Consider the following 19715-nt stretch of genomic DNA (forward strand, 5'->3'; position numbering starts at 1 on the left):
TATTGAATTTATTTTTCTTTTTAATTATTTAATAAATGTCTGGCAATTTAGGTGATTGAATTACAGTACTTTTTAATTGGTGGTACTGTGAGACTCACTTCTCAAGTTGTGTTTTATTGTGTGGGGAGGGTGATATTGACCAAAGGTTATGGACTGTTTGTTTGTAGTCGTTAATGCCAATATAGCTCATGATCAAATGTTATGAACTATTCGTTTGTAGTCATCAATGCCAATATATCCTAGTATTTACAGTCAACTAGAAATCTTGGAATAGAGTGATCTGATTATTCTTCCATTCAAGTTACTTCTGCAGTTGATTTACCGGCAAAGATTCTAAGAAAGGTCCTTGATGGCAGAAAATGAATGAGTTAGGCATTCTTTTCCACCCATATAGAGTGTAGCCTTTGCTTTACTCGATTTTTAGAGTTTTTTTTTGGTATGCAGAGGCGTTAAAAAGTGACTATATTTGTGGTCAAATGACAAACACCGGAGTAAAAGAAGAGGAAGAAGAAGAAATGAGAAGGATTGTATAAGAGTACGTGGTTTGCGTGTGTGGAGTGTTGACACAAACTTGGAGGAAATGTGAGAAAGAATAGGAAAACCAAGCACTCTTACGTGCAAAGAGGTGATTGAGCGTCCCATATTCCAATTCTATTTTGGAATATTTCTCCCACAGAGTCTCTGAAATAAGCTACTTAATTATCACACCACAATAATATAAACACAAGTCACAACAAACTCATATCAACTCTAATCTATGCACTTTGCAAAAGCACGATAAAAGAAGATAGAACAATATATATAATAATGCAGATAACAAAAACAAAAGCAAACAATAACAAACATAACAATATTTTATATAGAAAACCCTTGTGGGAAAAAATAAAATAAAATACAACACAAAGCGATATAGATCTCAGTTATAATAAAAACCTTAGAGTACACTGCTCACCTTCTTCGACTACAAGATTACTCGATCTCCCGATCTTCCTTTACTATGTACAATCCTTGAAAAACCCTTCCTAAGCCCTTACAAACGTTCGAAACCATCTCACCTTACAAATCTTTGCTCTTATAGAAAAAAATGTTCATCTAGTATAAGCCCTAATTTAGAAGTAGGTTTAAATATCCCTTATACAAAAATGCGCAAACCGACGATCGAACTTTCGATCGACCGAGCTTTTAATAGAGACTCTTGGTTGACCAAAACAATCCCCGGTTGACTGGGAACATCATAGTGAAATTCGGTCGACCCCTGATTTCTCAGTTGACCAAATTGCACCTGCGGACAGAATGAAAGGTATCCTACACAACACAAAAGAGCCTCTATTGAAGCTCTGTCCTTTGCTTCTCACGAGAGTTTTTGGATGTTAGCACTCACATTTTAATGTAGAGCGGGTCGCGGATAGTTTCATGGCTAAGATGGATCAGAAAAGGCCCAGTTGACGACAAAAGTAATCCGAACCGTCGGAACTTAAAACAGATTTATCTTACAAACCGGAATGAGTCATCAGACATACTATGATTTTAGGGTAGGACAAACTACTTTAGCCACCCAACCCGCTATGATGGGTTGCCCACGTCAAATTTGCGAAATACCATCAGATAGATGATCAAATTCATGTTTTAATTTCATTTTTACTATTTATAGTAAGTTTTAGTTTAATTCTTCATCCGTTGGGCTGTAAGAGTTACGCCAACATGAAAAGTGCTTAGAATAATTAGGAGAACAGCGCAGTGAAGCCAAATAGGACACTTACAATTTTTGGCCAAAAACCTTGCGCACTAGTAGACATCATGATCGTTTATAAATAGTAAGTTTACTATTTATAATAAGTTGCGAATTATATGAGTTTTAGTTGTAGTTTGATTTCAAAACTTCTTCCATGGCTTCATATCCCTATTTATAGGGGTGTAATCTCTTTTTTCATCATCAATCAAATTATTACAAAATTTTTAGAATTTATTTCTATTTTCCTATTTCTTTTCTCATGAATTCGAGAAATCTCCATGAGGAGTTAATCGACTACAGAACACGATTAACAGTTTAAATCATCTATAAATAATTTAATAGGCAATGTTTATTCCTTCGTTATACCTCTCTTAATATTCTCTTTGGAGAATCTCTTGAGCAGGATGCCTTTTTCGAGGGAATGCGGCATCGAGAGGGCCAGGAGTTCGGATACAATATAGCTTATCTGTATCATACTCGATCTCTCTACCTTATCTTAGTCATTTTTTCATTTGAATTTAAATTTGGACAGAAGAGGTTGGCAAAAGAGTCATCTATCGAATGTTCCAAGAGTAAATTGTGTATGAGTACCTATTCATAAGTGAGTCCCACGAGCCCATATAAAACCTCTCTTACTTAAAATAATCATGTTGTAGAAGAAGCATAATATAAATTATCTATCTAACTCGTCTCTTAATAATTAAAATAAAAATTTGTGATAAAAAGAATTAGAGACATGGGATCGTTGTGGAACATCGCTATCTTCTCATAGGTATTTGATGACTAAGTAGATATTTAATTGACACTCAACCTTTATTATACTCATCAAAATTAGCATAACTACATGGAATGAAATTAACCCCAAACCTAAAGTACTCAGCAATAGATTTAAAAGTCTACAGGATATTACACAAATTATTGGTATGATTATGAACTTGTTATCTTTGTTGATATAGCAGGAGAAGATCTTATGATTAGTGATCTTATCATGAAATGAGCCACTGCATTCAACATGAACCTTCCTAATGAGAACATAAATGGAAGTTAAAAAGTCTATCTTGCTTCAATCCTCTTCGATTCTAGAGAGGACTTTCGTTGACACTGGTTGTTTTCTTCATGGGAAGAGATCCAATGCCTCTGGAGTCACTTCCAGATCATCTGCGTAAATCTGGCCTTGATGGGACTATCCCACCCACCCAATAAATAAAATTCATTCTCTGAGCATGGATCGTATTTTATTTTAGTAAGATGGGATCCAATTTCAAAATACAATTTAAACGGCTAGAATTGTCTAAGAAGTTTCATTTTATTAATGGAACAAACCATATCCTAAAAATATCAAACCATATGTGACTCAATACGCAATCCGATTTCACTAGGACCTTTCTGGTGGGCCCCTATGTGATCAAACCATATCCTAAAAATATCAAAGGGGACCGAACTGTGGCAACTATAGTACCAATGGTATGGTCCACCTGTGAATTGCATCTTCTTCATTTTTTGGATATTGGCCTAAAATAGTCTGTCGAAACGGATGGACAGAGAAGATTAAAGAAAATAATCATGACGGGTCCTACAGATAGGGATGCACCCACCTCAGTGGATCCGTGCCAGTTGATCTTTTCGGTCACCATGTAATGGGCTATAAGTAGAAAGTCTCGGTGATGGACAGCTCTAACCATTAAGCAGTAGTGAGTTTTTACGCTTGAAAGAGGACAATTGTCCTAACCGTTCCTTTTGTAGGCCACTGGTACTATAGTTGCCACAGTTCGGTCCCCTTTGATATTTTTAGGATATGGTTTGATCACATAGGGGCCCACCAGAAAGGTCCTAGTGAAATCGGATTGCGTATTGAGTCACATATGGTTTGATATTTTTTATTTATTTTTATGATGGGTATTCAATCACCACTGTTTCCAATAGTGTGGTCCACATGAGATTTTAATCTTCATACTCTAAAATATTCTTTCAAAATGGATGGAAAGCATGGATTTAAGGGGGAAAAAAAATAAATTTCAAGGTGGCTCCAGTAAGGGATCCACTTGGATCCACGAAGCCACGCCCTAGATCAACACTCCCGATCACTGTAAATGTGATGTGCCAAAAGAGGAAATGGATTGGCTACTCCCCCGCCACCGGCCAATGGCTGGTGGCCCATGCTCTGTGGGCACCAATATGATGTATGTGTTTCATCCATGCTATCCATCTATTCTTCTTGATCATTTTAGGATATGAGACCAAAAAGAGGTATATCCCAATCTCAGGTGGACTACATTACAGGAAACAATGTTGAATGAGTGTCTACCATAAAAACTAAATTTTTTGGATCAAGCTGTTCTTTGTTTTCTTTTTCCCTTCATCTAGGTCTGTATGATCTAATCAACAGATTGGCTGTCAAGTAAACAGTACAGTAGGCCTTAGGAGGATTTTAATGGTGGATATCCAATCGCTATTGTTTTCCTGTGGTGTGGTCCATCTGAGATTTATATCCCTCTCATTTTTTTGCTTCGGTACTAAAATGATCTGTAAAAATGGATGAAGGGCATGGATGAAACACATATCATAGTGGGCCACATAGCACCGACCACCAGTCACCGTGCTAGTGGAAGGAGTAGACGGATTGGATAAAATGATCTCGCCAAATGGATGAACGGTGTGGATATAATAAATACATCATTGTCGGGCCATATAACTTTGTTATCCTTTGAACCGTTCGTACAACTCGGAGCTGGAGGGGTGTCACCGCTCTTCTTCCCATGAAACGATAAAAGACATGTTATTGATCGATTCTTTTCATATATAGTAATAGTATGAAACGATAAAAGACATGTTATTGATCGATTCTTTTCATATATAGTAATATTTTGATGCTCCCATATGTTGTTGATCGATTCTTTTCATATGTAGTACGCGGTCTGGATGTTTTCTAGGGCTACACCGTTTACAACGGAAAAGATTCCTAGCAACGGCTTCTTTTGTTTGGAAACCCTAACTTCGAGCATTGAATGGAGAGTTGAGAAAGCTCGAAATGGATGGCTAGTATAGAGAGAAACCAACGCACATGGATCGCCAGCTCCCACGAAGAAACGGTTTTCAGTTTTGGAAAAACGTCACACACAACTCCTCTTTGCGTCGGAAATCGTGTGCATGCACACTTGTTTCAACTTGTGACGAGTTAGGTTTTGGTTGGAATCGACGGCTCTGCAAGATAGACGAATTGGATTATCCAAATATAAACAGATGATGGGCCACGATCATCACAGCGGACGATCAACCAATTAAACCGTAACCAGCGGGAAAACGAAAAGAGGAAGAGGAAGTTTCCTCCTCGGGCACGGATTTGACCCGACCTTTGGTTAATTGAACTTCGAGTGCACAACCTGCTATGTATTCCCATTCTAATGTTTTTAGAGAGATCCTCTCCGTTTATCGGCTTTGTCTATTCCTAATAAGACCTCAGCTTAAAGATGAGGCAGATCCATAGCTTAGGTGGGCGACACTAAGTACATTTGAGTTTTAAGTGTTAGTTCCCATCAATCTGATAGTCGGATCAATTGTAAATCTGATTATGAATGGTTCTTAGGATTTCTAGTATAATCAAAATGAAATTGCACTACTAATTTTGAAATTAGGTACTCAAGCTTTGTGTTTAAGTGATGGTTCATCATGTTGGCGTTGTGGATCCGATGAACGGTAGATATGATGATCTAGATTTCGAAATCTAATATGGATGTATGTTTTAATAAAATAGATTGATAACTTATACATATATACAGTAAATTGGTTTTCATGGTAACACCCTAGTACCGAATAGTACAGGGTGTTACACACCTAAATCATGGACACGATTGATTTTTGGGCTCTTCGACTAAAATGGGATGATCAGGTGATTTTACATAAACATTGCGATGAGGCTTACAAATTGTTGTTGAGGTCAAGCCCACAATGATCTTCATGCTAATGTAACCTATAATAATATGCAATAATGGGAATTGAAATCATGTCCCTAAATAGGTAAAGAAAAATGCACGAAACGATGGTAATGAGCAGCCGTTTACCACTATCAATCGGTTGATCGACTACCAAACACGATTAATAGTTTTAATCATCTATAAATAATTTACTAGACAATGGTTATTCTTTCGTTATACCTCTCTTAATATTCTCTTTGGTGAATCTCTTGAATATGATGCCTTTTTCGAGGGAATGCAGAATTAAGAGGGCTAGGAGTTCGTATCTATATCACACTTGATCTCTCTACTTTATTCTAGTTATTGTTCCGTTTGAATTTAAATTTAGAGAGAAGGGGTTGGTAAAAGAGTTATTATACCCATTTATAGGTGAGTCCCATGGGCTCATATAAAACATCTCTTACTTAAATTAATCATGTTGTAGAAGAAGCATAATATAAATTGTCTATTGAACACGTCTCCTAATAATTAAAATAAAAATTTGTGATAAAAAGAATTAGAGACATGGGATAACATGAAACATTGTTATCTTCTCATAGGTATTTGATGACTAAGTAGATATTTAATTGACACTCAACTTTTATTGTACTCATCAAAATTAGCATAACTACATCAAATGAAATTAACTCCAAACCTAAAGTACTCAACAAAAGATTTAAAAGTCTAAGCACGATTTACTGATATGATGATCATGAACTTGTTATCTTTATTGATATGGCAGGAGAAGATCTTATGATTAGAGATCTTATCACGAAGTGGTAAGCATTGGATCTGCCTCATTTTTATATTTATGCCTTAAAATTTATGGTGGGCCCGCCCACATAATTGCCCGTTCGTGGCTAGAGACGGGCTGGGTAGGACGCAATCCACGTCCCATAGGCCCGTGCCCTTTAGGGCCAGGAATCCATTTAGGCGAAAGATAGACTTTATATCAAGGATTGTGCCTCTCCTTGAGAGAATCAGATGAAAGCTTGCTAGTTGAAATATTTTCACTTTTTGAAATTTTTTTTTCAATTTAAATCTCTGGAGTTTGCTCCCGAAGGATATGAATGGCTCTCAATCTCGTTATCACCGTCCATCTACAGGCTGCCAATTAAGAATAATGGACCACACAATCCAGTTGCACCCCTAACAGATGTGAGGCCATGATATGTTCACGGAATCCAACACATTCAGAAGATATGCCATCTCGGAAAACCTCCAATACCCAAAAATCAACCTAACCCAAAACTCAGATGGGCCACAACAGTACAGGGAAAGTATTGAGAGGGGATGCTCACCAATAATTAATGTGGGGCTCTATCATATTGTGAATATATAATCAAGGCCATTCAGACCTTTCATCTAATCCAAATGAACGGCCAAGCCAAAATTCAGGCTGTTTTGTGAGTCAGGTGGGGGCCTCTGCGAAATTCAAGGGTGGGCATTCCCTCCTAACTTATTGCCTTTGTGTGGCTCACATTTATTTTAGATCAAGTTGAATTTTGACACATATGATGGATGGTTGGATGGTGTGAATACATCACGTTGCCCCAACATCTACCCCCCCTATGAAATTAAGTCTTGGAAATAGATTCTTAATAAATTCTTTTAAAGAAAATGATATCTATGCTTTTTTGAGAAAAATCTAGAAAAATTGAATTCCACATTTCTCTGCATAAGTAGCAACAAACTCTATATCCCTAATAATTGAAGGAAATTTTACTACATAATTCCTCAGGAATTCTGATTTTACCAAAAAGTGCCTTAATGTTCGGCAAGCACAAGGATAGAAATGAACAAATCACAGTTGTCTACCTTTGTTTCTCTAAAATCGATTGGAAGCGCACAACCTATTGGAATAACGAGGTACGAGATCAGATAAATTAAAATCCATATGGTCTGTGATGTGACGTACAACCTATTTAGATACTGGTGATCATGATGATCACATAAATTAAAATCATACCATCTAACATCCGATGGGCTACATGTGAATTTAGGGCTTGTTTGTTTTTACTACAGTAAATTAACGCAAGCTGCCTTTATGGCACTAACAACTTTAAAACAGAGGAGGAGAAAAACTATATACATGAAATTTATGGGGCCCACGTTGATGTATGTGTTTTGTCAACGTTGCTGGCTCATTTTATCAGCTCATTTTAGAGCATGAGCTAAAAAGTAAGGCAAATCCAAAGTGTTAAAAATTTCTTCGAGTTACTAAAATTTTGGATTAAGTTGGTATTTGTGTTTTTGGTTCATCAATGTTATTTTGACCTTATAAACATATTAGATGACAAATACATATCATTGTGCCCTTCACAAATTTCAGCTTTTAACGGTTAATGTCATTATCCCCTCTGTTTCTTGTGGCGCAGTCTACTTAAGCTTATAATTTGCCTCATTTTTTGGCTCATGACTTAAAATAAGCTAGTAAAATAGATGAACAATATAGATCAGACAGATACATCATAATGAGACCCACAAATTTTTCATAGACAATTCCATTCAATGCAATCTCGATTCTCAAGGCGTAAGTACCTTGCTACTTTCCCACTAATCTAAGGAAGTATGGAAAGTAATCATAGCGAATTTATGATGGTGTAGTTTTTAATGGTTGTAGCCCACTAATGATTGGATCACCTTGATTTTTTTATCTGACGATTATAATAGGGTACACCAGTTGGATGTTCATTAAGTGCTTTCAATATGATGCTGAAACAGGGATTTCGATTGAATTGAATAGGTCGTCCATCAATTAAGAAAATCATGATTTAATCGGTTGCTCTCCAGAGACTTTTAGGCATCTTCGATTCAATCAAACATGGGGTATTGATCGATCAAAGATCATCGATTGGAGTTCACCAATCGATAGTTCAATTGACAATTCACATCAGTTTTGCGTAAGTGCATTATTTTGTTTCTAATTTTGTAAGTGAATTATATAAACCGCGTTAATACAAGATTAGGGTGAGAAAGAACTTGAATTCCAAGACCATAAAAGGGAGAAATAGGGTTTGAGAAGGAAAACTTGCTTGTGGAGATAAGTGTTTCGGATCTGTAAGTTGTTCTTCTCTTGTAACTTTCTTATTAGTGGATCTGTTGTTGCTTGGTGCCGTGAGTTTTTTTTTCTGCAAGGGTTTTGCTCGAATTTTTTTTGTTTATCTATTGTATGTTTGATTTATTCTAAGGTTGCTTTCGCGCCTAACGTGTGGCGGCTATGCACAATATGTGGTATCAGAGCACAGGATTTATGTTGAGTTTTTTTATATTAAATCTGAGACATAAGATGGAATGGATCAAATATGAAATTTGAGATGGGAAAGTTTATAGGTAAAAATAATTTTGAATTATGGATGTTGAGGATGAAAGCCCTCCTAATTCAGCAAGCGATATTGTAGGCACTCCTTGAGAAAGAGAAACATCCTGAATCAATGAAAGAAGATGATTGGAATGAACGTGATCAGAAGACGATTACCACAATTCAATTCTGCTTGACCGATGAAATCCTTTATAATGTCATCAATAAGACGACTACCGCGGGCTTATGGGTGAAGTTGGAGAGCAACTATACGATGGAGTCGCTCTCCAATCACCTATACCTATAGAGACAGCTACACACTTTGAAGATACCAGAGGGGGTAGATATCTTTGATCATATTAACACATTCAACAAATTGATTTGTAAACTGACAAGTGTGGAGGTGAAGATCGATGAAGAAAACAAAGTTCTAATTTTGTTGACGTCTCTTTCAGATTCTTACAAGTATCTAAAGGATAATTTTTACATGATAAGGATACCTTGGACGTCGATACCATTATCTCAGTGCTTCAGTCGAAGCAGTTGAGAAAGAATAGCAGAGTCGAATGCATGTCTATGAGTGCACTGGTTATTAGGGGAAGCAGTCCGAACGAAAGAAAGGGAAGTCATGATTAAAGTCTAAGTTGATGGACAATGGAAAGTTGAAGTGTTGGAATTGTAGTAGAATATGACATATAACGAAGGATTACACAAATTCCAAACATCCAAAAAGATGAGAAATAAAATGATTCACTAGTCAATTCAACGGAATCCAGTGAGGGGACAAGTGGTTGTAATGTATTGTCTATGTCAAAAGTCAGATACTTGTGTAACAAGTGAATTTTGGATATACGATGGTGGCCTGGTTCTTATAAGTAATGATCACGCCTGTAAGATGATTGGAATTAGATCAGTTTGTATAAAAATATTTAATGAGATAGAGTGTACTTTGATTGATGTAAGGCATGTTTCGAACTTAAGAAAAACCTGATATTTCCGGACGATGGTAGCTCAATTTTATATGGTGCACTATTTTGTTTCTAATTCTATAAGCAGGTTATATAAATCAAGTTAATATAGGATTAGGTGAAAAAGAAACCGAATTCCAAGTGTGCAAAAAGGAGATGTAGGGTTTTAACAAGGGGAATTCGTTTGCAAAAACGAATGTGTCGAATATATAAGTTGTCCACCTCATGTAACTTTTTTTATTGATAGTGGATACATTGCTGCTTGGTGCCATAGTTTTTCTTATAAGGGTTTTCTATGTAAAATTTTTGTATTCTTTGTGATTGCTTGAATTTTTTTCATTTCTCTATTATATATTTGATTCATCCTAAGATTGCTTTTGCACCTACTATGGGGCAGGTTGTACACAACATACAAAGAACAAATGAATGCCACTGTTCTCAAAAGTGGATAAGGAAATATTGGTCATTTAAACCTCTTATTTTTTAAGAATAAATTTTCAAAACCACCGGCCAAATTTTGGTGAAAACGGAATTTTTTGGGGATTCCGCAACAAAAATCCTAAAATCATGAATTCAATTCCGAAGTATTCTCTCAATCCAAACGGCCCTCAAGCAACTTTGCAAAGACCTCAACTTCCGAATTTGCCTTGTTCTCTTTCTCTACATTTTCCCTTCCAAGATACAAAGAATTAAAAGAAAAAAAGAAAGAAAGAAAAGAAGGTGGCATTGGGATGCAACCAAGATAATGGAGAATCAAATCCAGTAGTCTCAACCACTTCCATGGAAAAACGTGGCACACTTGTGCAGCATCCAAATCGCTCATCAGGGTTTCCCTGGAGGACTCCTGTTCATCGACTGTACTGCTGATGGACTACTCAGACCAACGGTTAGAATCATCCAATTTGTGTCATTATCAGTCTACAGCCCATCAATGATGGACACTGACAGATGAACGATCCAGATGCTAGTACAAGCGTGCCACATGTTCCTAGTGTTGCAATTGCTTGTATTTAAAAAAATAAAAATAAAAATAAAAAAACATGGGGCAAAAGAAAAGGAATAAAGTGAAAAGAGAAAAGGGAGGAATTTGAACTTTGAAAGAGATTCTTGTGTATAGAAGCTTGCTAAAAGAAGTTGAAGTTGTTGAATCTGCCATAGCTCCCACAAGCATATGCATTGAAGAGTATCTCATTTTGAGCAGACCAAAACTCAGCTTTCAAGCCACCTCTCCTCAATGCTTTCAAAATCTTATTCCTGTGAACATACCCTGTTACCACCACCTTTTGACTGCCAACTTCCACTTCCACCTTCTCAATCCCTGTAAATGGTCCACCAATCACAACCTTCTATATCAGCCTTTTATCTAACTGGGTCATCTAATGTTTGAGTTTTAAACCCACCCAAAAATCATTCAGAATGGATGGATTCCCATAGGGGTTGTTTGGCCCACCAGAGGGTAGCTTGCAAGTTCCAAGGCAATGAATTCCTTCCTAACGGTCATATTTTGTAATTTCTTTTATGAATAGACCTTTTCAAGGAACTGAATTCCAAGTCCCCAAACAAAGTTTCTAGATTTTATAGAATTTCATTCCCGGTTGCCAAATAACCCCAATCAAATTAGCAACTTTCAAAATGGACAGCCTGGATCGATGCACACGCATGACACGTGCACAATATATAGTGAATGAGTCACCACCATTTTAGAAATGGTGAAAGAGGCACATGTTGAAAAGGGTAACAACAACATGTGATTGTGCATTACTCAAGCCACCTAAAATAGTTGCAGGGAGGAGAGGGAAAACATACCTTTTATCTTGGATAAGCATTTCCTTAGTCTCCTTTCATGTATCCCTACCATCTCCACCTTCAGCTCCACAGTCTGCAATACAGATTTTCACATATATGTTTTATACAATGCTCTAAGCTTAGGTTTCAGAGTGTACAGGTGGGCCGTATCATCCAATGATCCAAGCCGTTGATATGATGGGATTATGGGAACAACTATATATAGAGAGAGTAAATGCACCAAAAATAGTCTGGATAGGAAGATCCTAGCTATTCAGATCTTTCGCATCATTTTATTGAATGTGGGCCGTTGGATATAAGGCAGCCAGTTGATATCATGAGGATTCTTGTTTTGAATGTGTTTGGCAAGGATTTATAAACCAACCCAAAATAGCTAAGGCAATGATATGATGATCAAGTGGGGAGATTTCTTATGCATTGGCCATCCAAAGTGGGTCCACTAATGTGGATGGATTGGTGACCATGGGTCCCACCTGTAGCATACTATAGGAAATATGTGTATTCAAATAGAGAAAATCTAACTGAAGTCAGGGTCACAAAAGAAAATGCAACCTCCCTCAAGAGATTTGAAAACAACGGTTACAATGATGAGAAGGTGAGCTATAAGAAATGATGGATGGTCCATATCCATTCTCCCATTAGCAATGCCATTTCATCCAAACCGAAAACCTATGTTAGAAATCATTGAACATACCTCCATGAAGAACCCAAGATTGAGAAATGATGTTTTGATGGTGGGAAGGCGTGAGAACCAAAATGTATGAATGCAATGAATGGTAGAATGTGATTGTTATATATATACAAAAGAGCGAAATTCCTATGATTGTTCACCACCATTTTAAAAATGATGGTGACTTATCCTCCTCGCATGTGGCACTTGTGTGTAGCTATCCAAACCATTCAAAATGCAAGGCACATTGTGGACCGAGCATATGCCTATATTGAGCTTATAACCATCCAATTGATGCTATAAGATGAATGGTCAAAAATTAAAATAATGAGTAGTCCAAATTCCAAGGTCAAAATGAGATGATCTTTTCATCTTCACAGTGTGATCTGTGGCATATACTACATCCACAATTGGGTAGGTGATTTGGATGGTGTGGATTGTCATACATTCGTGCCATGTGTATGGTTGAAGAGTCACCACCATTTTTATAAGTGGTGTTGAGCTGCACCAGAAGAAACTTAGAAAAGCGGGACCAAACAGGTAAGCGGGCCATGGGATGTGTGGTGATAGAACTAGGAATGAGCTTCTTTTCTTTTATACTTTTATCAAAGGAAATAGGGCCAGCTAAATTCCACACGCGCATGGGAACCGTATGCATCCATGCAGGCACACGTTTCATAATGTGATAGATGTAAGATCTGAGCTTTCCATCTGGTGAGCTATACGGTTTACATTTCCTAGAACAAAAACCAGGCCATTTTACAGCTCATATGGGCCACAGAAGATCGAAGCAGATGAATGGCTAGAAAAAAAAAAAATTAGACCTTGAAATTATATGTTGTGGGTCACCTGGAGGGTGAAATTGTCCGAGTTTTTCAGGTAGAAGATCTAAGCATTTCCAACCTTATGGTAATCTCAGATCTCACACGGGTGTTCTTGTTTGCACGTGTTCCCGCGTGTGGATTTGTACAGCTCTACACGCGTGTAAAATTAGCAAACCTCTCCCACAAGAAAACAAGGGAACGGTTGGATCGAGGTGGGGCTCAGCTCTAGGCTCTAGACTGGTCTGAGAAAAGCAAAGCAAGGTGAATATGATGACCCCGAGTATATGCTTGATAGCGTTGACGGGTCCAAGTTAGCTTTTCGGATATTGGATTGTCGAAGTTTACTACTTCCACACGCGTGTCACAGCCGTACAAACCAACACGCTGGCGTGTGTGCCGTAAAGTAACACGTGTTTGAGATCTCAGCTTTCCATTAAGTGAGCTACATCGTTGAGATCTTGTAATATAAAATTCGAACGATTTCACTCCTCATGTGGGCCACAGTATCTCAGAACAAACAAATCACTAGAAAATATTCTAACCGTTAAATTAATTTTTATATTATGGCCTACCTGAAGAGTGAAATTATCTGATTTCTAGTACAGAAAACCTAAACAGTATCTCCAACGTTACTAAAAGCTCAGATCTTATACCAGTTTTTCATATTTGTGCGTGTGACCGTGTGCGAATGTGTACGGTTCTACACGCTTGTTGAATTAGCAAACTTCGAGATTGAGGTTGGAATCAGGAAGGACGGGTACGATTTGCCTAGAGAGCTTTGCTAGAATACATCCCTACGTACTTTATATGATAAGTTGCAACTTTAGCCATTGGATTGGGTCCATTTCAATGACCCAAACAACTAATATGACGTCGATCGCCATGGATGGATCATCCAAAGAAGACACTCGGATTGAGATATTCCTATATTTTTCTTATTCAAAAGTTTAAATAACCGTTCATATTCAAATGAAAACAATAGACTGATCATAGGGTAAAAATATTGAAATTTTTTTTGACATATCCACATACAATGTGTGTCCCACCATATAAACGGTTTAGATCATTGAAATATGATCCAGATCATTTTTCTAAAATCCCGACATACCACGTTGCAATGCATCGGGAAGTATTCTACGACTCCTCTTTGTTCAGGAGAAGGCCTCCAATGGCTGTGAAGTCCACTCTCTCGCATGAGATAGACAGGGGCCTTTGCGGCGTTCGTGCCAAGATGGCCCACATGCGTCAGATCCAGTATACTCATTAGATTTCTCACAATGTGAGAATGTTCTAGATAAATAACCAGGTGGGTTAGCTAATTACAAGAGCAATAATTGTATGATGGAATGTGCAGTGACAATGACAAATGTCCATTTATAGCCACATGAATCTTTATTTAAGAGATTCCTACGCTGCTCCTTGCTTGATGGACGGATCGGATCTCATATGCTAGTGTCATTTTGGCACGTGTGATGTGAAGCCTGTTCACCTCCTTAGAGCGAGTGCTCCTGGCATACCTGAATTTCCTTACCATGTGCGCCTCCTGAAGAGAGCTGCTGGCCTGATTGGATTTGTACCCATGTGCCACGTTGGCATGTCTGAGGCGCGAGTCTGCTGGAAATGCACTGCGAGCGTGACAAGAACACGTGTGAGAGATTTGGGACATTCATCAAGTGAACCCCACTATGACCATGCCCTAAATTTGAAATCAATCGGTTCCGCTGGCCAGGAAGGCCACTGCATTTGATAAGTACGGATCGTCGGTCAATTCTTTTTAAACCGTCCATTTAGTTGGCACACGTATGGCCCATCTGATGAGCAGAGCAATCTGTGTTTTGGGCCAAGGAATCTACACGCTACAACCCACATGACAAGCGGATCGGATCTTCTCACGTGTAACATATTGCAGCATGTGAGAGACGAATGCTAGAAACGTGTGCTCGCTCTAATACAAAAGAAAGGAAAGGCAAAAGAGAGGAGACTGACAAAGTAATGTACCTCTTAAGCAAGTTTGGAATTTTGGGGTGGCGTGTTATTATTTCTACCGTTGAAAAAACCGGCCTGTTATTTGGGAGTGGACTAGGTGTTACCCTTACCATGTGGGGCCCATTTTGATGAATACGTTGTATATCCACGCCGTCCATACGTTTTTACAGCCTATTTTAGGGAGTTATGAAAAAATTACGCAAATCCAAATCTGCAACGGACCATACCATTGAAAAAAGTGGAGAATGACCGTTAAAAACGTTTTGTAGGCCACAAAAGTTTCAGATCAAGATTATCTTTGTATGTTCCATTCACCCACTTATTATTGACCTTATAAATGGGTCTGATGGCAAATAAACATTATGGATCTTCTTACAATGGGCCTTGGGATTTTTTAATGGTGGGCGTTCAATCACTAGTGTTTAATGTAGTGTGGTCCATCTAAGATATGGATATTCTCAATGTTTTAATCGACTTTCTAAAATGGGCTGGAAAAATGGATGGACGGTGTGGTATACAACAAATTCATCAATGGAGGCCCCCCGGGTAACACCTAATCCGCTCCTTTCTTACTCGCGGAAGCTGCTTGCGTCCTCCCCGCCTGGACGATAATCCGTCCACGCAGGGGCTATGTTGGGGCTACCGTGAAGCGTGGGATTTATCAACGCCGTTCATCCATTTCCCAGATCATTTAAGACTGTGGTCCCAAAATATGAGGTAGATCCAAAGCTCAAGTATACCAAAGGAAGCAGAGGTGCTGATGACACCCACCGTTGAAATCTTCCTAGGTAGAGCTGGGCATCGAACCGAGTCGGATCAGATTGGGTCCAACTTGATTCGATCTAAAATCTACATGGGTTTACCCGAATTTGATCCGATCCGAGACCGATTCCGGGATATCTGACTCGAACCGATCCGATGCACGGTTGGCCTTTCCCGAACCGAGTCCGACTCGATTAGGGAAACCGAGTCGGATCGGGTTGGGTACAATTCAAATCGAATTTTTTAACTGTGGAAATCATTATCCTTACTATTATTTTAAATGTGGTCCATTTGAGCTTTAGATATGATTCATTTATTTTTTTTTCCAAATGTTCTAAAATGATCACGAAAAATGGACAAACTGTATGGATATAATAAATACATCATTGTGGGGCCTATGTAATTTTGATCTCATTTGAGCCATTCGTACAACTTGGAGCTCGAGAGGCGTATCCGCTCGTCTTTGCACGACACGTATCTACACCAGCTAGCAGCTGCTACCTATGTCCCGTTGGATTAGATAATGACAGGTTGAGAGTGGGCTACTAAAGTGACGTCACTACTTCTACACCATACACCAGCGAGTATGGTGTTGCTGTAACGCCCCAAACTTTTCGATGCTCGAGCGTCGAAAAGTCCTCGAGCGTTACTAAGAAGAGTAGTACGATCTATGCATGTGTACAATACAAATCTCACCATTCTTACCTTACACCTACACCCCGACATGAATCTAACCATCGGAAGTGACGCCCATTCATAAAACTCCTAAACTAGCAATAAATACAATAACACTGTTGAAATAGACCCATGAGTTGAATCACATGGTTCCCACAACTAGTTGGATATGAAATTTTATACCATAATGTAACCGTACACATAAAATTAAAGCTCTTGATTCATCGTAAAACTGACTCAATAGACAGATCAACCTTTAATAATAAAATCTAGGGCCACCCGACCTTTGATATGTCTAAATTTCGGACTCAATTCCTTAAATTCGATAGGTAAACGAATGGACGGTGTAGATCTGTCACTCGAGCAGCACAGTGGGCCCCGCAGAGCTTATGTGTGTGCACCACAGTGCTATCGCCGTGCACCGAATCAGGGAGGTCGGTCAGCGTACGCTGACCCGACTCCGGCTCGATTTCCGGATGCCTTGTTTTTCGTTGCCGCACGCAACGGATGGGCCCTGTCCGTTTTGGGAGGTGCTGTGGGCTACCATCATGGACCACTTGGTTAATCCAGACCGTCCATCTTGTAGATGAGCTCGGAACTGTCAGAAACATGTTGACCAAGTGCGCTAATGTACGCACACGTGCCTGCATCAACAGCCCTTTCTGCCGCGTTCAAACTACCGCATCATGTTTAATTCCGTGAGGCCGCGCCAAATGCAAGTCGAAGTGGCCTATCCCAGACCGAAATTCCATCACGCAGCTGATTGAAGGCATGGATTTCGTAAACGTCAGGGAGTACGGGCCCCACAGACCCCACCGCAGCCTTCCTTACGCACAAGAACGTGCGTACGAGCCTCCCGCTGCGCAGGAGTGGAAGTTGTCTCCGAACGAGACTCTGCTAGAGATTGAGCACTCAACCTATAAGAGGGGGCGTGCTGTCCAGCGGAGGAAGAAGAAGAAACGAAAGCAAGAGAGAGAAGAGAAATCGTGAGTGAGAAACGTGAGGAGGAAAGAGGGGGAGAAAGAGAGGCTTCAGCCGAGCGGCAGCTCTGTTCACCCAGGCTTGCTGCAGTCCAGAAAAGAAAAAGGGAAGAAAAGAAAAGAGAAGAAAGGAAAGAAAAGAAAAGAAAGAAAGAAAGAAAAGAGTAAGAGAGAAAAGAGAAAGAAAGAAAAGAAAGAAAAAGGAGACCGTCCGAAGTGCGACCAGCCCCAGGAAAGGAGGAAGCACTGGTCGGCTATGCAAATCCGAATTCACAACGCCCAAACGGTCCAGGTTCTTGCTCTCCTCTTCCTTCTTTCCTTTGTCCTCCCTAAAGCCTCCTCATAACAGGAGCTATCACGAGTCAACTCGGTAATAGAATTGATTTAAACATAGTAAAATCATAGCCAACGATGTACAATTCGTATGACCAAAATCTAACACCATAGATACATTGAGTCTAATTGAAGTTTGACTTAAAACAGGTAAATTAGACTAGAATCCAACCATAAGGAATATTTGCAAAGGTCAATGAACCAAGGTGAGGGTTTTATCCTTTGAGCTTACATTAATTTAAGCTATTAAATTCATCCTGGTTTTATACATAACTTTATGGATTTGATCTCGCCTTCACATGTATTTAATCTGGCCTTTTTCGTATTACCCGAATTTTACATGTAGTTATATGTTTCACCATCAATGATTGGCCTCTTTAGTGCCTTTTACAATATGAATTAATGTGGATTATTCTATATTTCATGTTTACATGTCCTCTGGGAATTATCCTCTCAAGTAATTTATGTTATATTATTGGCCCTTTTGGGATTATGACATGATGTCAAATATATGAGAATTTCTCTGCATTTATGCGAGGCCAGGGATGCAAGCCTTTCCCTGCCTCATCAATTATTAAGTTAACTCTGCCACTCGTCTCTATATTTGAGATGACTCTACCACTCCTCTTTATATTTGAGTTGACCATCGTCATTCTTCTCTTATTTTATTGGCCTTGTGCCGTCTATCTTTAAGGCACGGGCAAGTGTCTTGTTATTCCAAAAACCTTCATAATTCAGTTGATATTCTTCATGATTCAAATTCAGTTATATGTTTTATAATTTAATTTATCTCTGTAAGTGCAAGTGATGTAAGGTATTATGACTAGTGATTCGATTACCTTATCATGGACGTAATGCATTACGGGTAGCGGCCCTCTTGGTCGGCACGTAATTCTGTGGGTTGGCTGGCGTGGTGTACAAATCGATGTATATAAATCGGTATATGTGTTACATCAACTTTTCGGGATTGGATGTCGCAAATAGTCACTCCATGAACACATCGTGTTACGTAAATTCCCCAACCGCGTGTTGTGTTGCCTTGAGACGTTCGCATAAATCCACGTTAGTGTTGGCCATGCAGGCGAATATCCGTAGTTATGGGATGCGGGTCGAGCCGGTTATCTATAAATCGTATTCCACATTATAATGATCACTACGTATGATGAGCCCCACATACTTTGCTAATCAGACCCTTACTTTATTTTGATGAGTACTTTTGAATTATTGTTAATCTTGAAGGATGACCATCACTATGGGTAGGGGATTGACCCTCTCCCAACCGTATAGATGATGCAGGTGACGAACAGATGGAAGAACCTAAGGATTACCAACTTGAGGAAGAACACGACGAATAAAGTAGAGGATGAGAATTTAGTTTTACTTGCGTTTCTGCTATTCATGGAATTTATGTTGTGCTCCTATTATGAGAGCCTTTGACAATTTGATTATTTTCTTTTGGGATAAGGAAGACAGTTAATATCAGGCTGGTTTCCATCTAAAGTGTATTTGAATGTGATGTCGATAGGAGAAAATCTCAGGACAAGTCCTTGGGACATTCTCACTTTACAATATTAACACCTGGTTTCCTCGGGCACGAGTATATACTCTGGTCGTGAAAATTCGGGATGTTACAGTTGTATCCACACCATCCATCCATTGTGAGATATCATTTTAGGGCATGAGCCAAAGAATGATGCAGATAAAAAGCTGTAGTCGACCCCACCATAG

At 38.8% G+C, this 19715-nt stretch overlaps 1 protein-coding gene across 1 annotated transcript; it reads right to left on the reverse strand.

The window, feature by feature from the left end:
- Positions 1-10523: 10523 nt before the first annotated feature.
- Positions 10524-12590, reverse strand: LOC131220650 (heavy metal-associated isoprenylated plant protein 30-like). Its single transcript, XM_058215464.1, has 3 exons — positions 12452-12590; positions 11758-11830; positions 10524-11269 (listed from the first exon to the last, which is right to left on the reverse strand). Exons 1-3 carry the CDS (start codon positions 12455-12457, stop codon positions 11076-11078), a joined length of 273 nt encoding a protein of 90 aa, XP_058071447.1. The 5' UTR covers positions 12458-12590; the 3' UTR covers positions 10524-11075.
- Between the last annotated feature and the right edge of the window lie 7125 nt (positions 12591-19715).

The sequence above is a fragment of the Magnolia sinica genome, chromosome 1 (assembly GCF_029962835.1).
Source record: "Magnolia sinica isolate HGM2019 chromosome 1, MsV1, whole genome shotgun sequence".
Taxonomy (NCBI): domain Eukaryota; kingdom Viridiplantae; phylum Streptophyta; class Magnoliopsida; order Magnoliales; family Magnoliaceae; genus Magnolia; species Magnolia sinica.